The sequence below is a fragment of the Anabas testudineus genome, chromosome 5 (assembly GCF_900324465.2).
Source record: "Anabas testudineus chromosome 5, fAnaTes1.2, whole genome shotgun sequence".
In the NCBI taxonomy this organism is placed as follows: domain Eukaryota; kingdom Metazoa; phylum Chordata; class Actinopteri; order Anabantiformes; family Anabantidae; genus Anabas; species Anabas testudineus.
The window spans coordinates 13,082,341-13,101,102 of record NC_046614.1 but is presented as its reverse complement, the minus strand read 5'-3'; the positions used below and the strand labels follow the sequence as shown (position 1 = coordinate 13,101,102).

At 43.0% G+C, this 18,762-nt stretch overlaps 1 protein-coding gene and 1 pseudogene across 1 annotated transcript; one reads left to right on the top strand and one right to left on the bottom strand.

The window, feature by feature from the left end:
• Positions 1–63: 63 nt before the first annotated feature.
• On the top strand, positions 64–3,353 carry LOC113154605 (annotated as a pseudogene).
• A 150-nt stretch (positions 3,354–3,503) lies between these two features.
• On the bottom strand, positions 3,504–13,212 carry LOC113153255 (sodium-dependent neutral amino acid transporter SLC6A17-like). The gene is made up of 11 exons (XM_026346805.1): positions 12,922–13,212; positions 11,165–11,322; positions 10,293–10,419; positions 9,229–9,410; positions 9,035–9,145; positions 8,688–8,929; positions 8,404–8,596; positions 8,125–8,317; positions 7,751–7,910; positions 7,461–7,623; positions 3,504–7,073 (listed from the first exon to the last, which is right to left on the bottom strand). The coding sequence occupies exons 1-11, from the start codon at positions 13,202–13,204 to the stop codon at positions 6,669–6,671; spliced, it is 2,217 nt and encodes a 738-aa protein (XP_026202590.1). The 5' UTR covers positions 13,205–13,212; the 3' UTR covers positions 3,504–6,668.
• Positions 13,213–18,762: the final 5,550 nt, after the last annotated feature.

Here is an 18,762-nt window from a genome sequence, read left to right as displayed (position 1 = left end):
TATTAGTTGATATATAAGCAGGAAATGTGGTTAAAGAAAGTGAATAATCAAGTAATATCATTGAGTGTTTGGCCAAAATAAGACATTTATTTAAAACATGGAAAACAAGAAAGAATAAAGTCATAATAACAAAACGTAGGTTTGTTTAAAAAATGAATAAAAACAACTTGTGGAGCACTACGATATCACACTGCCACCGTTACCCTTTTGTGGTTTCTCCTTCTTGAAATCAATTCAAATCTTGTCGTCACACCCTCTTCCACTCTGACATCAAGAAACCACACGTACAAAAGCAGCGAGTCAAGAAACGAAACCTGCACTTGGCCGCCTTTTCTCCACACAGACATGGCAGAACTTTGTGTCCCCGTGAGTTTTAATGACCTGCGCTGTCGAATCTGCCGCAAGGTCTTCTGGGCTCCTACAACTCTTCTATGTGGACACAACTTCTGCACGCAGTGTATCCACAACTGCTGGGAGCGTGACCGTAGGATTAGGTGTCCTGAGTGTGGTTGCATGTTTCCCTACAGACCTCAGCTGATCGAGAACACAACTCTGACTGAGTTGGTGAGACTCATGAAAAAAGTAGCTGATAGCAGGAAAACACCAGATATCACTTTCTGTAAGAGGCACAACAACCCCCTGGACATCTACTGCTACACCGATGACATGATCCTCTGCGAGGAGGTGGGGGTTTTAACTGAGCACCTAGACCACACAATTGGGTTTGTGGAACAGGAACGGAAAATAAAGCAAGTATGTACAACAGAAATACTGCAACAATATTTTTAATTACATATATTATATGAACAATGTAAATTTGGGAAAGAGTTGAGTGATTTAATGCAGTCAGCTTTCGTTTTGTGATAGCAGCTCATCCTGTCCAGCAACTCCACCTAGATCAACAGAGTAAAGTCTACTTAGCTGTCTACGACTCTGACAAAGACATTCCACTAATATGACCTACATACCACACTTCAAACTTACCTTCTCAGTGAACTAGAGAATTGATTGATTGATTGACTGATTGTTCATTTAGATGGAATAAATATTCTGAAAACGAAGACTAACGGTGTTCAGACAGATCCCGCCAAACCTTTCTTCAAAACACACTAACAGGATGTTGCGTACCTCCTCTTTCTGAAGCTGTCTTCCTGTGCTGATACATTTCTAACCAGCGTTTCTCCATCCAACCCACATTGAAGGAGGAGCTGAAGAACATGCAGATGAAATCCAAGCAGATGCTGCAGCAACAAGAAAAGAAAAGGGAGAAGCTGCAGGAGATCCATAAACAGATTCAGGTGAGCACAGTGTCTTCAGACTGTCAGCTCTCTGTGTGTCAGATACGTGGATCTCAGTCATCTGTGTATTAAACAGGAGGAGGCGGGACAAACAAAGGATCACTGTGAAATCATGGTGGCCAGTGCCATCGATTCCCTGCAGAGGTATTACCTGTCCGTGAGGGAGCGGGTCGAAGCTCAGGAGCAGGCGGTGACAGCTCAGGTTCAGGCAAACCTCATGACTCTGACGACAAAGATGGAGGAGATGAAGAAGAGGGAGGCTGAACTGGATCGACTGGCACACACTAAAAGTGACGTCATTTTCCTGAAGGTGAGTGAAATAACATAGGTCCTAGTGAAGGATTAACTTGTGTATTATAAATACAATACACATTAACCTACATGACTCCTTCAATGCTAACTGTAGACACCTGTACACATCAGAGCGTCCCACGTGCACACTTGGAAAAGCATAAGAAGTGTTGTCTCTTTAAGATTAAATTGTGCCCGTCAGTGTCTTTGAGTTTGTCGAGAACATAGAGATGGGACACAGTATAGAAAGATACAGACAGACATATCTACATATGTCCCACAATAAACATGAAGCAGCATTTTGTGGTGAGACACAAGTGAAACTATTGACAAAGCTTAGAGTGTTTTTTTTAACAATCCCCAAATAGAAGAAACTTGAAGTTTGTTAAAAACACAAACATCAAACGTCGAACAAAACACACACAGAACATCTGAATGACGTCTCCTTCCTCACAGGAATGGCGTCCACTGCAGCTCCTCTGTGAGAACAGCTACCTCCAGTCTCTCCATGAAGTTTCAGAAGATCCACTTCTCCCGCTGAAGTCGACAAAGAGATCCGTTGAACAACTCGGGAAGAAACTGGAGGAATTTTGTGACAAAGAATTGACCTCAGTCTTTCCAGCTGGTATGATTCTTCATTGACATGAATCCAGTCTACTACATACTGTTTATTGTTCTGTGGAGGATATTTGGGACTTTATTTATTATTATTTATTTATTATGGCTGTCAGTGTGGTTTGTATTTGAATGGTGTGTGTGGTGTCAAACATTAGCACACATGACTCAGTGATGCTCCGATGTTTCCTCACAGACTTCTCTGGAGTTAACAGCGCTCAGCTTGAACAGGGTGTGGAGCCGACAACCAGAGTTGTCGGCTCCACAGTTTCTGCAGTGTGAGTTTATCTTATGCACAAAACTATTGATCAGCACTTTTAACCACAACTGCATCCTTGAAGTTTTTCTCTTTTTTTTTTTTTATAAATCTTTTCTTCTTCTCTTCATGCTCACAGATGCATGCAACATTACTCTGGATCCCACTACAGCTCATGAGAGCCTCTGTGTTTCTGAAGGAGATAAAGAGGTGAAGCTGAGCCCTCAGAAAAATACAATCCCGGCTATTTATCACCCAGATAGGTTTATCCGTCGGCGACAGGTGCTGTGCAGGGAGAGACTGCAGGCTGAGCGCTGCTACTACGAGGTCGAGGTGCAAGGGGAGAAGGCAGAGATCGCCCTCACCTACAAAGGAATAGAAAGAAAATCTTACAACACACGATCCGCTTTCGGGGCCAATGCACTGTCCTGGAGTCTCGATCTGTCCAAGAACTATTCTGTGAGTCACAAAAGCGACAGCATCCTGCTCAGGACGCCCCGCAGTCACAACAGGATCGGGGTCTATCTGAAGTTCACAGAGGGAACTCTGACATTCTACGAGGTGTCGGACAGCATGACGTTTCTTTACAGGGTTCAGGCCTCGTTCACAGAGCCACTGTATCCAGGCTTCTGGCTCGGAGAGAAATGCTGCATCAGGATCTGTGATTTGAGACACGACACACACTGAACAGCTTGTAAAATAGTTTGGTGTCTGTTTTTTTTTGTGTTTAGTACCACGTGGGGGCTACACAGTATGAAGTACATCATGTTTGGACACAGATTTTATTGGTTATATATATTTTTTTGTGCCTGATTGAACCTGTTTTAGATCATTTCTATTCGTACAATCTCTTACACAACTTGTTCTTGCAAATAAATGAATCAATATATGAATTTATCATCTCACAGCATTTCTTTGCACTGAGTAGACACTTATTTTTTTATTTTAAAACCTGATATTTACATGTTTGAACCACAGTAAAACTGTTTTGATGACCACATTTCCAAAAGAATCCACAAACCCAACAGCAGCTTTGTCTACTCTTTATTATTAGTATTTCTGGGGATGTTCACATTTTTACAGTATTATACAATCATCATATGACTGAGAGAAAGACAGAAGCTGTAATGGGACATTTCTAAATATGTCTCCTGTACAGACAGTGCTCGAAACGTGTACTCAGTAAGGCCCGGCACCCACAGGTAATAAGAAGGAGACACACACACACACACACACACGCACTCCAGCACTTGTAAGGAAGAGTCGTACTGTCCCTACATTACAAAGGGTGGTTCCCAGTCACTGTTCTTATCTGACACTGAGGTGTGTAGTTTTTCACTCAGCCACAGTTTAAATAACATTATATTGCTGTTACACCTTGAATTTACTGCTATGAAGACGACAAAATTAAAGGTTTTTCTTGCAGTCTTAGTGAAAAAAGTGCTTAATCACATCATTCGTTATTACTTTGTTACATTTAATGCTAAAACTGTTACTTTGTAAGACATATATATACTTCACATGAATAAAATCTATCTTTATAATAATAATTTCAATACACTACGTTATTTACAGAGAGAAATCTACACTCTCAGCATGAAATACCAGGCTCACAGAAACTTAAACAACACAGGAAACAAAACTTCAGGTTTAGAGCCACACTAGGTTTAAGGAGTACACAGAAAAACAGTAAACAAAAAACTAAGTTTCTCAATGGATGAAAAACTGAGACGTCACTATTGTTGGACTGAACAGTGGGAGCGAAGAAATGTAAAATTTGACCTGATGGTGGCGCCGTGTGAAAGGTCGTAGTGTCAACAAAGCCCCTCACCTCTTTACATTATCCTCATCACTGTACCTACTGTGCGCGCAGCGTGTTCTGTTTCACATTTCAAAGCTCCATGAGTTAACATCGAGAACAAAGAAGGGAAGACGACTGGAGCTCCTGTTGAATAAATTTGACTGAGCTGTGCACAAGGACACAGTGTCTGTGTATGCAAAAACACTGCAGGGTACTTCAATTTACAAGTAAAATAATATGGGCCTACGCATCTGCTTCCTGTTCAGTCTGAACACATACTTTAAGATTTGTAAAGAGAGATTTTAAACTCCTAGTGTGGCTGAAAACAAGTAGACCAGTAAACTCAAAGTGGAGACAGGTGTGTCAGCATCAGCCAACACGAGGTGCAGACACACAGCTCCCACAGACACAACACAGAACCAGCTGCTGCACATACAACACCACCTGCTGGCAGCGCTTTTCACGTCCCACCATTAAAAAGAAATGACACAAACTACAAAATAGACCATACGAGTCTTTAAATATACAGTTTCAATAAACACCACACAAGCTGAAAATATACAGTTTATATATACTGGTCACTTTTAAAAGATAAATCTTTGTTGTTCACTGCACTGCAGATATACACACTGTAAATAGAAATATAGTCCATTTATACCCTAACACCATGGCTTCGACTGTAGTGATAAAAAAATAAATAAAGGTATCCTCTTCCATGTAACAGGAACATACATGTGCTCAGTCTGAACTATTCACTGTTGCCGTGAACAGAAATGACACAGAAAGACGTTTTTGTTTCCACTGGTTCAGCCTCAGTTTAACCAGGAAGCAAAAACCTTCAACTCAAATCAACTCGACTGTGCCAGAGTCCATTTCTGCTTCGTGACGGTGATTATCTGACAAATATACAGAACGTGTGCATGTATTTTATTTATATGTGCATGTGAGGATCAAGTTCATCGATGAGTTTAATATTCCGTTATATATTCTTATGTCATTATTTTTTTTAGTTTCATATTTATTATGTTTTTGGTCCGTACTCAGAATATTTTGTGCTTCAACATAAAAAAAGAGATATTGCTTTCTCATTGTTTGCCACATATTTGTGTGTAGCAATTATTTGAATTCTTTATGTGCATAAAAAAAAGGTCAGTAATTGGGGTTAGTTCTGTAATTGTGCACAATAATTGTGTAAAATCTCCTTTGTGCTTTTGTAGCGTTGTTATTTTTCTAGGATGGGAGTCAGGAATGCAACATTTAGTTCCAGTTTGCTTTACATTAGTTAAAGCTGTGCGTCCTGGCATCGAAGGATTGCGTTTCAGTTGAGTTCACTCTCTGTGCACTGTAACTCATCAAATCTATCATTCTGTCATACAAATGTACACATTTCAAGTGTTGTGTTATCTACTCTTTGGTGGAGACACTGAAATGGGTGATTTACTATAGCACGGGTTCTACAGCGTGTGTGATGGACAGTGAGACGGCGGCTGTGACGTCCTCCAGGTAACAAAAACTACATTATTCTATGATATAATACTACACTGTACATCGCTGTTTACAGAATGAACAGGAACAATACTGGTCACACACGAGACTGAGCAGGAGTTTGAATTCAGGTCTGAACTAAACATAAACGAGTGTCTACGGAGCAGCCTTACGCATTCACACCACAGAGAGTCCTGTGAACACAAACTACACGACGAGAAGGGCTGTGCAGCTCGGAGCAGCAGAACAGAGCTGCATGTCTCAGTGTTGACGTGAAACCACTTCATAATGTGTAATATCAATAACTGACGTTGTACGGCTTTGACACAGTATTGCTGTGGACGGCAACAACACAAACAGTGTTAAAACAGGCATTGAAACCTGATATTATGAAGCTCACATTCATTTCTTATTGCTCTCTGTGGCACGGCACTGAGAGAAAACCTGTTTACGCAGCACAACCACATTCCTTCTTTCAGGTGCCCTGCTGCACTGGGCGGGCAGGGATGTGGAGGACTCTGTGTGCTGAGGATCTTTGTACTAAGGCAAAGAAAAGTAAGTCGCAGAACGTTGTTTTAACCCTGTGATTTTAAATACAGAACACATATGGATGTTCTGCATCAATCTCACCCTGATTTCAGTGTTTGATTAACTGGTAAAAGTGATTTTTTTGTTCTCCTGATTGTCTCCATACTGAATACTGGAACGCAAACACACTGGACACGTTCGCAGGTGGTTCCTGGGTCTTGTTCTGGGAAGGCTGTGCTCAGAGATATTTAGTGGCTACATACAGGTTTGTGGTGACTGTGGTGCTGTTGTGGAGATTCTTGGTGCTGCAGTGACCCCCTGTGGTCACTTCATAGCTGAAAAGTAAACTGTGCTGCAGGACGGGTGGCGGGGGTGTGTGTGAGGTCAACAGCAGTCAAGAGTCAGACTCCGGTGTGATCGGTGAGGTCGGTGTAGTTGGGGTAGTGGGGCTGATGGCAGCATTTTGGTAGCTTGTACCATAGCAGCTGTTTGGAGACAGGGAGTTGGGGTCCAGGGGTTTTTTCCCTCCAGGAGTGAGGTAAGCCCTGCGTGCCGGCACCGAGGGTGCCTCACCGGGCTTGGCGCCGAGGATGAACCTGGCCTCATCCTGCTCCTCCAGATTGGATATGTCCTTCATCATGGTTTTACGGTAGGAGACGGACAGCTTGTTGGAGCCGTCCGACATCAGGTTGAAATGACGGGCGATGAAGACGATAGGGAGAGGAAGCACGGCCACTATGATGAGAGCGAAGCACATGGCCAGTGCCCAGGGAGGGTAGCTCTGAAAGCGCTCCTGAGCCTGCAGACACACGGTGAGGATGAAGGGCACGGAAAGAAACAGCAATAAATGAATAAATAAACATGAATAAATAAAAAATACAAATTAAACTTTTCTAACATATATTTGCATGAGAAATTCAAATGCAATGTGTTTACTGTCATATAAATATTTGAATAACTGGCTTTATATATCTCTATATATATATATATATATATATATATATTAGTCCAATCTGTATATATTTTAAATTTCGCCCTAAAACAACAGTCAGGAATCCACATTTTAATACTAGAAAATAGTTTTAATCTTTGAAGCAGGGGTAGTACTTCGTCTACCACTGCTGCTGGCAACACACACACACACACACACACACACACACACACACAGACACACACACTGACTGACCAGTTCCTGAACCCAGGCGTTGTATCCTGGTGGGCTGATGGCCATCTCTATGACAGACGCTGAGATGAGAACGATGAGACAGATGGGGGAGACGTACTTCCACAGGTAGAAATAGATTATACACGGTCGGAAACCCAACATGTCCTCCAGGTCTCGCATAAAGCTGACAGAGAAGCCACAGAATTAAAGGTACAATAGATTTTAAAATGTACAAATTAGTGCAAAGGGGAATAGTGAATTACACAGACACATATCCAAAGACAGGCACAGAGAACAACAGGTAGGTTTACCTTTTAGTGCCATAAATCCAAGCGACAGACACATTTTCCAGGATGACAACTAAAGTAAGAGGGAGACCGGCGGAATAATCATCGAACATGGTGACAAAGTAGTTCCCTGAGCGCTGAACGAACAACAGGCCACACAGGAAGGCCACAACGCAGCAACAGACTGAAACAAACACAGAGAAAATGGACAGTGAAATGGTTTTTATACCACTGAGCTGTTTTGCTTCCTGTTACTGCTTTGCACTCAGTCCACTCTGAGCAGTAATACAAGCTCTGCTCTAAATGTGCTTAAATACTTTATAAGTGCTGAGTAAGGCGTTTTCAACCATTAAAAGCATACAGTGACCAGAGCCAGGGAGTCAGTGGAGGACGTTTACCCGTCAAAATCTCCTTCTGGACCTTGTAGGCGTCGAGGATGGGTGTAGTTATGCCGGTCATGGTGCCGATCATGCTGCCCAGCCCGAGGTTGATGAGCATGAAGAAGAACATGACTGACCAGAATGGAGATGCTGGAAAATGGGTCATGGCTTCTGTGAACGCGATAAAGGCCAGACCGGTGCCCTGGACGGCCTGCAGAAGGACAGTCAGAGAAGTGGAGTCAGGTGTAAAATGACTCAAACACAGGACATGTGATGATATGTCGCTAGAAAACTCACCTTGTTGAGCTCGTCCTCCAGGACACAGGGATCCAGACCCAGCTGGGCAAAGCTGCCCTCCTTGACTGCCTTGATGACCCCGTACATCTCAGCATAGTCTGATGTGGTGAGATGGGAGAAGTTCACATGTGGAGGAATGAGATCGTGACTCAGGACATTTGAGTTCAGGTATCCCAGGATCTTCTCAGCATTTCTGCAAAGATAAAAGCCAAAAGTAAAAAGTCATTGTCCGCTCACTGTGATAATACTGACGGATAAAAAGGTTTTGCAGGTGCTGAACTTACTCTACGACACATTTTTCATTCATGATGTTGGCCTTGAAGCCCAGCACGGCGAACACCACCAACGTGGCCAAAATGGAGGTGAAGAAGTTGATGAAAGAGACGAGCACAGCGTCAAAGTGACAGTTGTTGTCTATCTTATTATAACTGGAGAAAGCGATGACTCCTCCAAAACCCAAACCCAGGGCAAAGAAGACCTGGGTGGCTGCCTCCCTCCACACCTGAGGCTCCAGCATCTTCTCGAGCTGAGAGACACGAGGAGACACGTATGTTTATGAGACGTCTGTTGAGATTGATTCTAGATTAAAAGGATCCAGGTTAAAAAGAGAGCGCTCTTGTTTCAGTCTCACCTTAGGAGTGAACATGTGAGCAATACCATCCACAGATCCCTTCAGCATTAAACCCCGGACCAGGAAACAGAACAGCACCACGTAAGGGAACAGAGAACTGAAGTACATCACCTGTGAGTCAGGGGGAGGAAAAGGAAACCAGTGATCTCCTTGATATTTTTCTCTAATTATAATTTCCATTAGTGTCTTACTACCTTCCCAGAGGAGGCGATTCCTTTAATGACGGCGAGGCAGACGATGATCCACGCCACCAGCAGAGACAGGGTCATTTTGACGTTGAGGCCCCCGCTCTCTGCAATGGTGCTGGTCGTGTTCAAAGTCTGACGGTACCAGAAGTAGGTTGTGGCCGAGCTTTTCTCACACTCCGGCTCCACAACTGTGGGAGATGGCGTTTTAGTTCAGGTGATAATTGGAAGGAAAGCAAACAACATGCTGTGAAAATGCAGCAATGAGATTTCAGTGTCACAGGGGAAGAAATATAGACTGTTTGATCAAGGTCAGTGTCTCAGTTCTTGGCTCATTTACGCCTCTACGATTGTGATCTGTTTACTTGATATGCAAAGCATGAACCCCCAGTTGACTTGCACACAGTATTTTTTTGTCTTGTTACCTCGGGGAAATCATATATACTGTGAGTTCAAAGTCAGCAGGGTGATTGTGATGCAGGTAAAGCTCTTCATATAATATGTGTATCTAATCTGGCAAATTCAATATGTCCTCCGCTAAATTCATTGTTTATTAATTACTGTCTGGTTCCATCATCATGCTTTGTCTGATCTTCAGCATTTCCATTCCTCCGGTGACGTGCTTTCTATTCTCCTTTCAGCTGCTGCTGTCCTTCAGCATTAGTGTCCTTCAGTACGAGAGTCTGAATCTCTTCTCCTCGTCTTTCTGCCATCAGCACGCCCAGCCAAGCTGAGTCATACACATGCTGAGCGGCTTCTTGGTTACCCTGGGGTTATGTTCTTATCACTACTAATCGAATGAAGTCCAGAGGGGTTTTAATCTGGATTATGTCTGTGAAGTCGTGACAGAAAGTTGTAAGCGTGATGAATGCAATTTGTCTGATATGTTTAGGTGTGTGGAAGTGTGTGGATCTATCTCTCTGTTGCTCTACTGAACATGTATTTGTTTTAGGGCTGTAAGTTTTAGCAGCAGGGCTGTACTGATGGCAGTATTGGTACTTTGATGATTACTTTTAATACTATAGTCCCCTATGCTATTGAAAAACCATTGATTAGTATTCAATGCCACTCACTAGCAAGCGTGCCGTTCTTTCTGATCGGGCAGTCGCTCCATGGCAGAGGATACTGGAAGGACTGGAAGAAGTAGAAGATGCTCCAACCAATGATCACGTTATAGTAGAGACCCACAAAGCCACACACCTGGATAGATAGATAGATAGAGCTGGTGTTAATCTGGTGTGTGATCTAAACCACCGTCATACATTAACCAAATGTACACATATGTCAAGTTCTTTTCACTGCAGAATAAGATCTGCACACTAATGCACATGCAAATGAGGCCGAACTCTTTGTGCACGTCCCATGTTGCTGTCAGTCTCGTAAGCCGTCGTCTTGCCAGCCAGGACATTCACAAGCTAAATACGGTTGAGGAAAGCATGAATAATTAAAGCGCTCTCTTTTCAACACTGATCTTCTGGAAGATATTTATAGCTACTTCTGTGCCAGCTGTGGATCTCAGAAGAAACGCTCCCTCTCAACCCTCAAACGCGTCCATATGAGAGGCTGAGGCAGTGTGAAGGTTGTTGTGGTGACTCGAGATGTAATTTCATTTTTCGCTGCTGTATGTCAATTTCAAACGAGGGATTATTTTGTAGATAGGTAGGTGGAGAGAGAGATATACAAAGTGTTTGCTTATGCAGAACAGAAGGCACAGTCATAAATCACACGGACAGAGCATTGGCTGGATTTTAGTTTTATCCTGCTGCACATTCAGCACATGTGCTTCTGTTTAACTGCAGGGGCTGACAGCTGTTCCAACTACCCTGACTATTATCAGAGGACCCACACCTTTCTCTTTTCACCATTAAAGCCTTCAAGAGCATCAGTGCACCATGCGTTACACTCACAGTTACAGAGAAGATAGGTTCTAAAATGTTTGCCTTACCATCAGACTGGACATCCCTATCCCACCCAGACGGGGGCAGACGTAGTTCCACACCCCAATGCTCCCACGTCGAATCTTCTGACCCACCGCCAGCTCCAAAAAGAAGAGCGGGATGCCAATGATGAGGAGGAGGATGAAGTATGGAACCAGATAGGCACCTGGACAACAGGCAGACATATAGTTAGGTTATAGTATAGTAAAGCTTTTACAGCTCATTAAATGAGGTGTTTAATGGTTCTAAAATAATAGAAAATGAGGGTGTGCAACTCAGAAACCACAAGAAAAACACACCAGAGGCATCTGTTCTTAAGTGCAATGCATTTCATTGTTCTTATTCCTCTGACAATTGCCGCTGACTCAAAATGTGACATAATGATTGAGTGAGATATATTTACCCTCCCCACCTTGCATGTCTTTGATAATGTAAAGATCACGACTCGTTTCATAAATATTCTTTGAATTTCCCTTGGATTTTGATGGAAGTCTAAATTTGTCCCTTTGCAGCTTAATCCATGAACTCATAATCAGGATGCAGAACATTTTTCATGTGCGTAGGGTGAGTCATCATCCGGGATATAAAGATTTATTGCAGGCGAACACGTACTACTATTAATACAGTATATGAAAAGTGAGAATTATATTTCACAGTGTGTGGACTAATGAGGCAAAGAGAGGAAAAGAGGCAAAAGGCCACATCAAGAAAATGTGAAATAGGGACCATAATGAAGTTTGATGTAGTGAGGAGCTTTGGGCCCCTGCCTGGACACTTAAATCAGCTTCACACAAATGCACTTCATCACAGGGTATTTAAACTGGAGGCTGTGGTAGACTGAGATACCACAGTGGAACCAGCATATTGAAACTGTAGAGGATGTTAAGAGAGAAAAGACAAAGGCAAAAAGATGAGAAAGCAAGATAAAGGAAATGAGAGAGGAGCCCACACAGCAGTAAGTCAAAACAACACAGACCTTTAATGTGTCTGTAATTGGCTTCCAGACAGCAAATTACACAGTGATAAATAGCCACTCGCCCGGTCACACACAGCCTACTGTCAGTAAATCCTGCCTGAGGGCAACAAGTCCTACATATCTACAGGAGATCAGACACAAGCAGTAAACCTGGAAATACATAGACCAGTGGGAGCAGCATCACATCTGTCAATCCACAGTGACGTGGTGTTATTCACCTACAGCCAGGCCAAGTTTACACCGTGTACATCAATGTGTAATGAAATAAAAGCTCATCACTATACAGTTACATACTTCTCTTATCAAGCTCTGTTCTGTTTAGCAGAGTATCAGCTGAGCCCGGCCCGGCCTGCCCTGCCGGCAGTAGTAATCAATAGTGCAGCTATGTTTAGACTCGCCTGCTTTCTGCATATTACAGCTGCTCTCTTGATGATTCTGCACTGAATGGAGATGGGACATAACACATTTTGCAGATTTGTAATGAGAATTTGTTTAGAAAAAATCATTTTGATAACATGGGGGATTTTCATACATGTGCTCCTGCACCAAAGAACTTTAATGGTGGAAAAACTGTTAGATGGTGCTGCTCAGCTGGGTGTTGGTTAGTTTGTTATTTGGACGTTGGCTCTGACTTGGTTTTACTTCTAGTTCCTGACTTCTAACAGAGAGTTTGAATTGAGTAACGTTGTTTGAGAAAGTAAAGGTATCACAAACTAAACTCTGCTGAAGTCCAGTAATTGTGAACCTAACTTAAATTAAAGTTACATACGAGCTTTATCTCCCACTCACCTCCTCCATTCTTTTGGCACAGGTAAGGGAAGCGCCACACGTTGCCCAGGCCCACAGAGAAGCCCACCTGGGCCAGGATGTACTGCAGTTTGCTGTTCCACGCAGGGCGTCCATCGTTTTCAGGCACCTCCAACTGTGGGACCTTCTTCCCAGCTGCCCCGCCGACGTTCAGGGAGCTGTTCTTGTAGTCGAGCGGCTCCTCGTGTGCGAGCAGGTCAGCCACCGACTCTGTGACATGCTCATGGCTCTGCTCACGCTGAGTCACCTTGCTGTTCTTAGGCATGAGGGAGGCTGAGGGTCAGGAAGGGGGTGGGGGTGGAGAGCGAAAGAGAGAGCGAGAAAGACGCTGGGAGGAACACAAAGAAGTGTCGCAGCCAGGGGATGGATGTAGCTCTGAGGGAGATGTTGAATAGTGACGGCTGGATTTCAGTTCTCGGCCTCAGTCCTGCATCAGAAAAACAGAAAGGTCAAGTAGAAACTGTTTTCAAGGTTGTCATAAACATGAAAATGTAATAATGCTCTATTATTGAACATAAACCACAAACTACTGTATCTTTAGCCTTTGACAAGGCCCATTTGATACTTAGTAAGGTTCCTTTCTTGTATCGCTGACACAATTATTCCTCCATTTAGTGCTTGGTTAGGTGCGTAATAAGACATGGTTATGTCTCTCCAGAGCCATGAAGGAAGCCAACATAAAGACAGGAGATCATTTGTCAAAACTACATGTTAATCTCAACATTTTTTCTTTAAGCAGACATTTTTACATACTGACAATAAACATTATCAGTCTTTTGTCTCTCATGCAATGTTTTGGGTCCAAAAAATTCCCAATCCGGCAAATTGTTCTATTTAATTTCCCTGTTTTGCAAAGCTTAACTTTAGTGAAGCTTTTTTCCATGTAAATCCCCTAATCCTCTGAAGCCTTGCAGCAACATCCATCCTCACCCCTCTATCAGGGAGTGGTTGGTTCAACCCAAACGTAATGGAGGAAGTGAACACGATGCTCTGGATGAAGAGCATGTCATGTGTTCTCCTGATCCACATCACAAGCCCTCTTGTAGGCTCATTACTTATTGAGTGGTTTTCTTTTTTCGTTATAAAAATCTACCTTGCAGTAAAATCTCAGCAAAGGTGGAGGACAGAGGAAAGAAAAACAAAAGGCAATAAAGTTTCTCACAAAAATGGACTGATCACCAACGTCTAGGTTTAAACTGGAGTTAAATGAAGGGGCTGCACGAGTGTGACGCAATAGCACCGATGGTCACGAGCCTTCATCGTCACAACACATGCTGCTGAAGCTCGGCAGCTGTAAACTCTCCACAAACCCTGCTACGTACAAGGAAGCTGCAAACAGAAAGGTCACGAAGGTCTTTAGGACGTGCTTTTTTTCTGTTCCTGTTTATTTATTTTTCATCCCACAACAGATTTTCCTCCTCTGTGCATGTCAAGATGAGCCTGTAATGCAATAATCCACGAGCGGTCATTCACAAGTCTTCATAATCCTGCGTGCATTAACTGTAAAGCCCCCAGCGCTGCTTTTCTGTCTTGTCATTCAATCCCACACTACAGTACACAAGACACGTAATATCAGTCAGCGGCTGCATCATCCAGCCAACGCTGAGGAATGAAAACACATCAACTCACCCAACCAATAATCCTCCAGGAAAAAAAAAAAACAAAAAAACGACACACAGTTCAGCTGACCCCAGCCAATGCTAAGTCTCACTGTGTGGAGCGATTTTATACCACAGCAACTGCTGTGGATGAAACATGCATCTTCAATTTTAACTTGATCCCAGGTTGATGGTGACTGTATCCCACATAAGCAACACACCAACACGATCACAAGTGCAGCTCCTGACAATAAACTGACCTTTTCACCACAAAATCATAGAAATCCTTGTAAAAAGTTATAGACTACTCCACTGACGTCACATATCACCTGGAATCCTTTGACACACATGTTTATAATATATGTTTCTGTGAGTTATACTTGAATCCACTTTCCAGTAACGCAGAGAAACAAAAGAGCAAACACAGCCTCAGTATCAGCTTCAGCACTTGTTCACTAACTAAACTATTACTGATGCTGGGATCCTGCTGAACGGAGCAGGTGAGGCTGTGAGAGGCTCCTGGATGCTTCCAGCGATCAACACCACGACACAGATCGCTCACTGCGAGCACCGGGCGACACATCTGGTGCTGATGCTGATCGCTCTCTGTGTCGTCTGCTCAGCGTGAGTGGTGCCGGCGCTTCTACGCACACAATCAAGGTCAAAGACGATTATTTACTGAGCTGAACCGAGCTCCTAAAGCTGCTCGCTCGTTATGGAGCTGTGACATGATTGCAGGCAGTTTGTCGATAATTAAAAGAAGCGTTAAAGATGAGAATTGAAACTCTTTCTTAAGTTCTACAGAAACAAAGAGTTTACATCCTTTTTGTTGTAAAATCCACTCGATGCCACCGAGAGATTCAAATGATTTGATACTCACCGTGAGGTTTTGGCGCTGATCAACAAAATCCCAGGTTGATGTGCTGAGAGGAAGCGTCATGAAAACATCGGCCGGGCAGCTGGTGTCTCGGTGTGGTACCTACTGAGCGCGCACAGGACACTGGAGCTGGAGGACGGAGCATCACATGCTGCTCTGCCTACAATTGACATGCAGGGTGGAGAGTCCGAGGCGCACCGTGACGCACAGAGCGCTGCTCATCACCCACCACGACGAATGATCACCTGCCACTCACTTGTTGTTTGACACTTCTGTCTCTCGCAGCATCTCTGCACGGGAAGGAGGAACACTGGGAAGGAAAAGGAGGGCAACACTGTGCGCGGATTTGTCAAGGTTATCCACTCCTACCTGAGGAAGTGACTCTCTGACGCAGCTTTCGTCATTCGTGTTTCAATTGATAAAAAATTTACGCCATTCAGCACTTGTGTGTGAGGAGGGATAAACCGGGGGGTGTTTAGGATAAAAAGCTTTATACTGATACATTACTCATAGTACTTGGATGTTAATTGTCCCCACACACTGCCAGTGTAAAAAATGGGAGACAAGATCTACAGACTTTCTAATGAACAGTAGGTTGGAGACAACATCTCTTTATGATTTTCCAAAAACCCCTGTGTAGCCTTTAGTTTTCAGCACTTTCCACCAAGTAACTGGTCCTTTAAATTGAACTTACCAGTTGTTGTCATTATTGTTCTTAGATTAAAAAACGTTTTTGAATATTTAATACTAGAAATAGTTACTGATAATAGATGAATATGAAGAAGCACAATTATTTTTGATTAGTATGTTTGCAGCATGCTCATCTGTTTCAATTTTATAAGGACTAGTGCCTGAATGACTGAAGTTGGATTTGATAAGTAGATCTGCACTTTTTGAGAGACGGTTTTTATAGAAACACAAACCAAACAGCAGAAAAACACTGATGTATAAAGACCAGTGTTTTACCCACAGCCACTGAATGGCTTTAACAACACAAACACCGTGTCCCTCCGACTGCTGAAGCTTCTCATAAACTTTAGCAGAACCTTTGAAAATACACAGACAATAACAATAAAACAGGTATTAAAGTCAGTAAAAATCTCAAAACAACTCTTTAATTGAATATGCATAACTATTCATGGAGGACTTTTACATCTGAGAACACACACAGACTCGACACTGACAATCTCTCAGTAACACCTTGGTAAACACTGGGGTGGTCCCTCTTCTATTGAGATATTTAGCACGTGACACGACTGCAGCAGACACAGTCACCCAGAGGACAATAAATCATGCACTGTCCACTGGAATATTTTTTTATTACCACCGAAACAGTGGAGGAAGATATTATCAGGAGGCCACTTCTCATCTTGTCCTGATGGATTTATTTTGTGCCTCCCTTGTGTCCGCCTCCTTAGTTATCTTAATCAGATTCTTAACTTGCTTCTTCTTGATGTTTCTCCTCATTTGCATCATTATTAAATACAGTTTGTACTAAATCATCCAGTAAAATATTATCTGTACAGAACATCTGAACCACACTCAACGTGTCACATTGTCTCTGTTTGTGTTTCTGTGTAGGTTGATGATGCCCCGGTTGAACAAAAAGACATCGGATTAGTTCTGATCTATCTTTTCTGTTTCTACTGGTCCTTATTCTGTGACGCTTTTGACGCATCTCCTTCGAGCTCACTACTGGGAGCAGTTGCTACAGCAACCTCAGGATCATATGACAGACTCTGTCTCATCTTTGCACTCTCCTGTCTGCATTTCTCCTTTGATAAATGGCTTCATTGGAAAAACAACAAAATGCATTTTAAACATCTTTGCACCATGACCAAGTTTCTATGACATCCAGTAAGAGACAGAGGGAAGTGATTTTATCCTTATGTAAATCCTCTGTCACTTAGTTAGTTGTCCTATAGTGAGAACTGCCACTGTGATGGTCGTCCTCCCTCAGGTCTATGTAAAGAAACAAATACAAAAACAGCTCCTGAAGTGACCAACTGCTGCAGGACATCTGCTAATGGGACAGCAGTATGTCACTCAGTAATACGCTCACATAATTCTCTGGGTTTTTATTGAGCTTGCATCAGCAGCCTCGCAGGCCGGTGGGACTGTCGGCACAGCAGTGCTGCTGCCCTCTCTGGTTAGCAAATGACCGAGCATCGGTCCCATGGGAGTTTTAGTAGCTGCAGCTTTTGTTCTGCCCAAATTGCCCACGTGTCCTCTTGCTGATACCAGTATTTATTTACATTTTCCAAACCTACTTGTCAACGTCTGTCCCACACTGATAATCTGCAGATTTTGTGATTAGGTAAAGCTCTAGAGATTTGTTTAGCACCTGATCTTTGGACACGCTGGTGCTTTCAGGTTATAACTTCAAAATTCAAAATCTCTCCCTGAAATCTTTTCTTCTTAGATTGTGCTGCATCTCATGGTTTCTTGGTGTCTGACGTCAGCACCCTTCCACAGCACATTTCTGCTCCTCTCTGCTGTTCACCTTCAGTCGTCTCTAACTTCACATTGTCTCCCTGCTCGCTTGCAGCCCTCCGCTTTCTTTTGTGCTTCCCCACTTCCACTCACGTGTGCTCATGCATTCTGCATCTGCACCACCACATCCGCCCAGTACTTTTCCTTCACTCCAGTCTCATTTATATTCCACCCTCCCCATCTCTTTCTCACCCCGCCCTGCTGTTTGCACGCTGTCTGGGTCACTCTCAGCTCCTAAAAAAAGCTTCAGCCTGCACTGGGCTCTGTGGTATCACATATCTGGTCCATTATTCTTAGTACAAACACTTGAACATATTTTCATCTACACTATAAGAATTATTGAAAGCAAGTGAATTAGAACACGGACAGATGTAAATGAATAAGTAAAATTGACTAATGTCTGACGTTTTCAGCCACTTCTCTCTGTGATTAAAGCACAGATCAAGACCAACAGTTCACTGTTGCTGGACATTTTCCCAGAGAAGGTTGTGCTCACGCAAAACTACTTTATAGTTCATATATTTGCAATACTGTGTAAAATGTACAAATGATTTGAAGATAAAAAGGCTTCATGTTTGGCATAACCTCAGTTGTTTCAAACCCACACAACACTCTTGGCTTTTTACTTTGTCTGGAGCTGCATTCTCACAGTGCTGTACCAATTCCTGCTATCCCAGAGTGCATCGGTGTTTGGGACGTGCTAGTGTTGTGCAGGTGTTCAGGCAGTAAAGAAAGTGGGTCACGCACTGATCTGCCAGACACCAACACTCTAATATAGTGTGTATCTTTACACAGGTCCCGTCATTTAATCACCATCAATCCATCAGAGATAACATGGAATATCTGATAGATTAA

What these genes read in the sequence shown, in the direction of transcription:
- LOC113153255 (XM_026346805.1), bottom strand. Translation starts at nt 13,204, where the DNA reads ATGCCTAAGAACAGCAAGGTGACTCAGCGTGAGCAGAGCCATGAGCAT. An exon ending in AAAGAACGGCACGCTTGCTA is followed by an intron (nt 9,411 to 10,292) that starts GTGAGTGGCATT and finishes CATCTCCCACAG; the next exon opens with TTGTGGAGCCGGAGTGTGAG. An exon ending in CTCACATGTTCACTCCTAAG is followed by an intron (nt 8,930 to 9,034) that starts GTGAGACTGAAA and finishes CGTGTCTCTCAG; the next exon opens with CTCGAGAAGATGCTGGAGCC.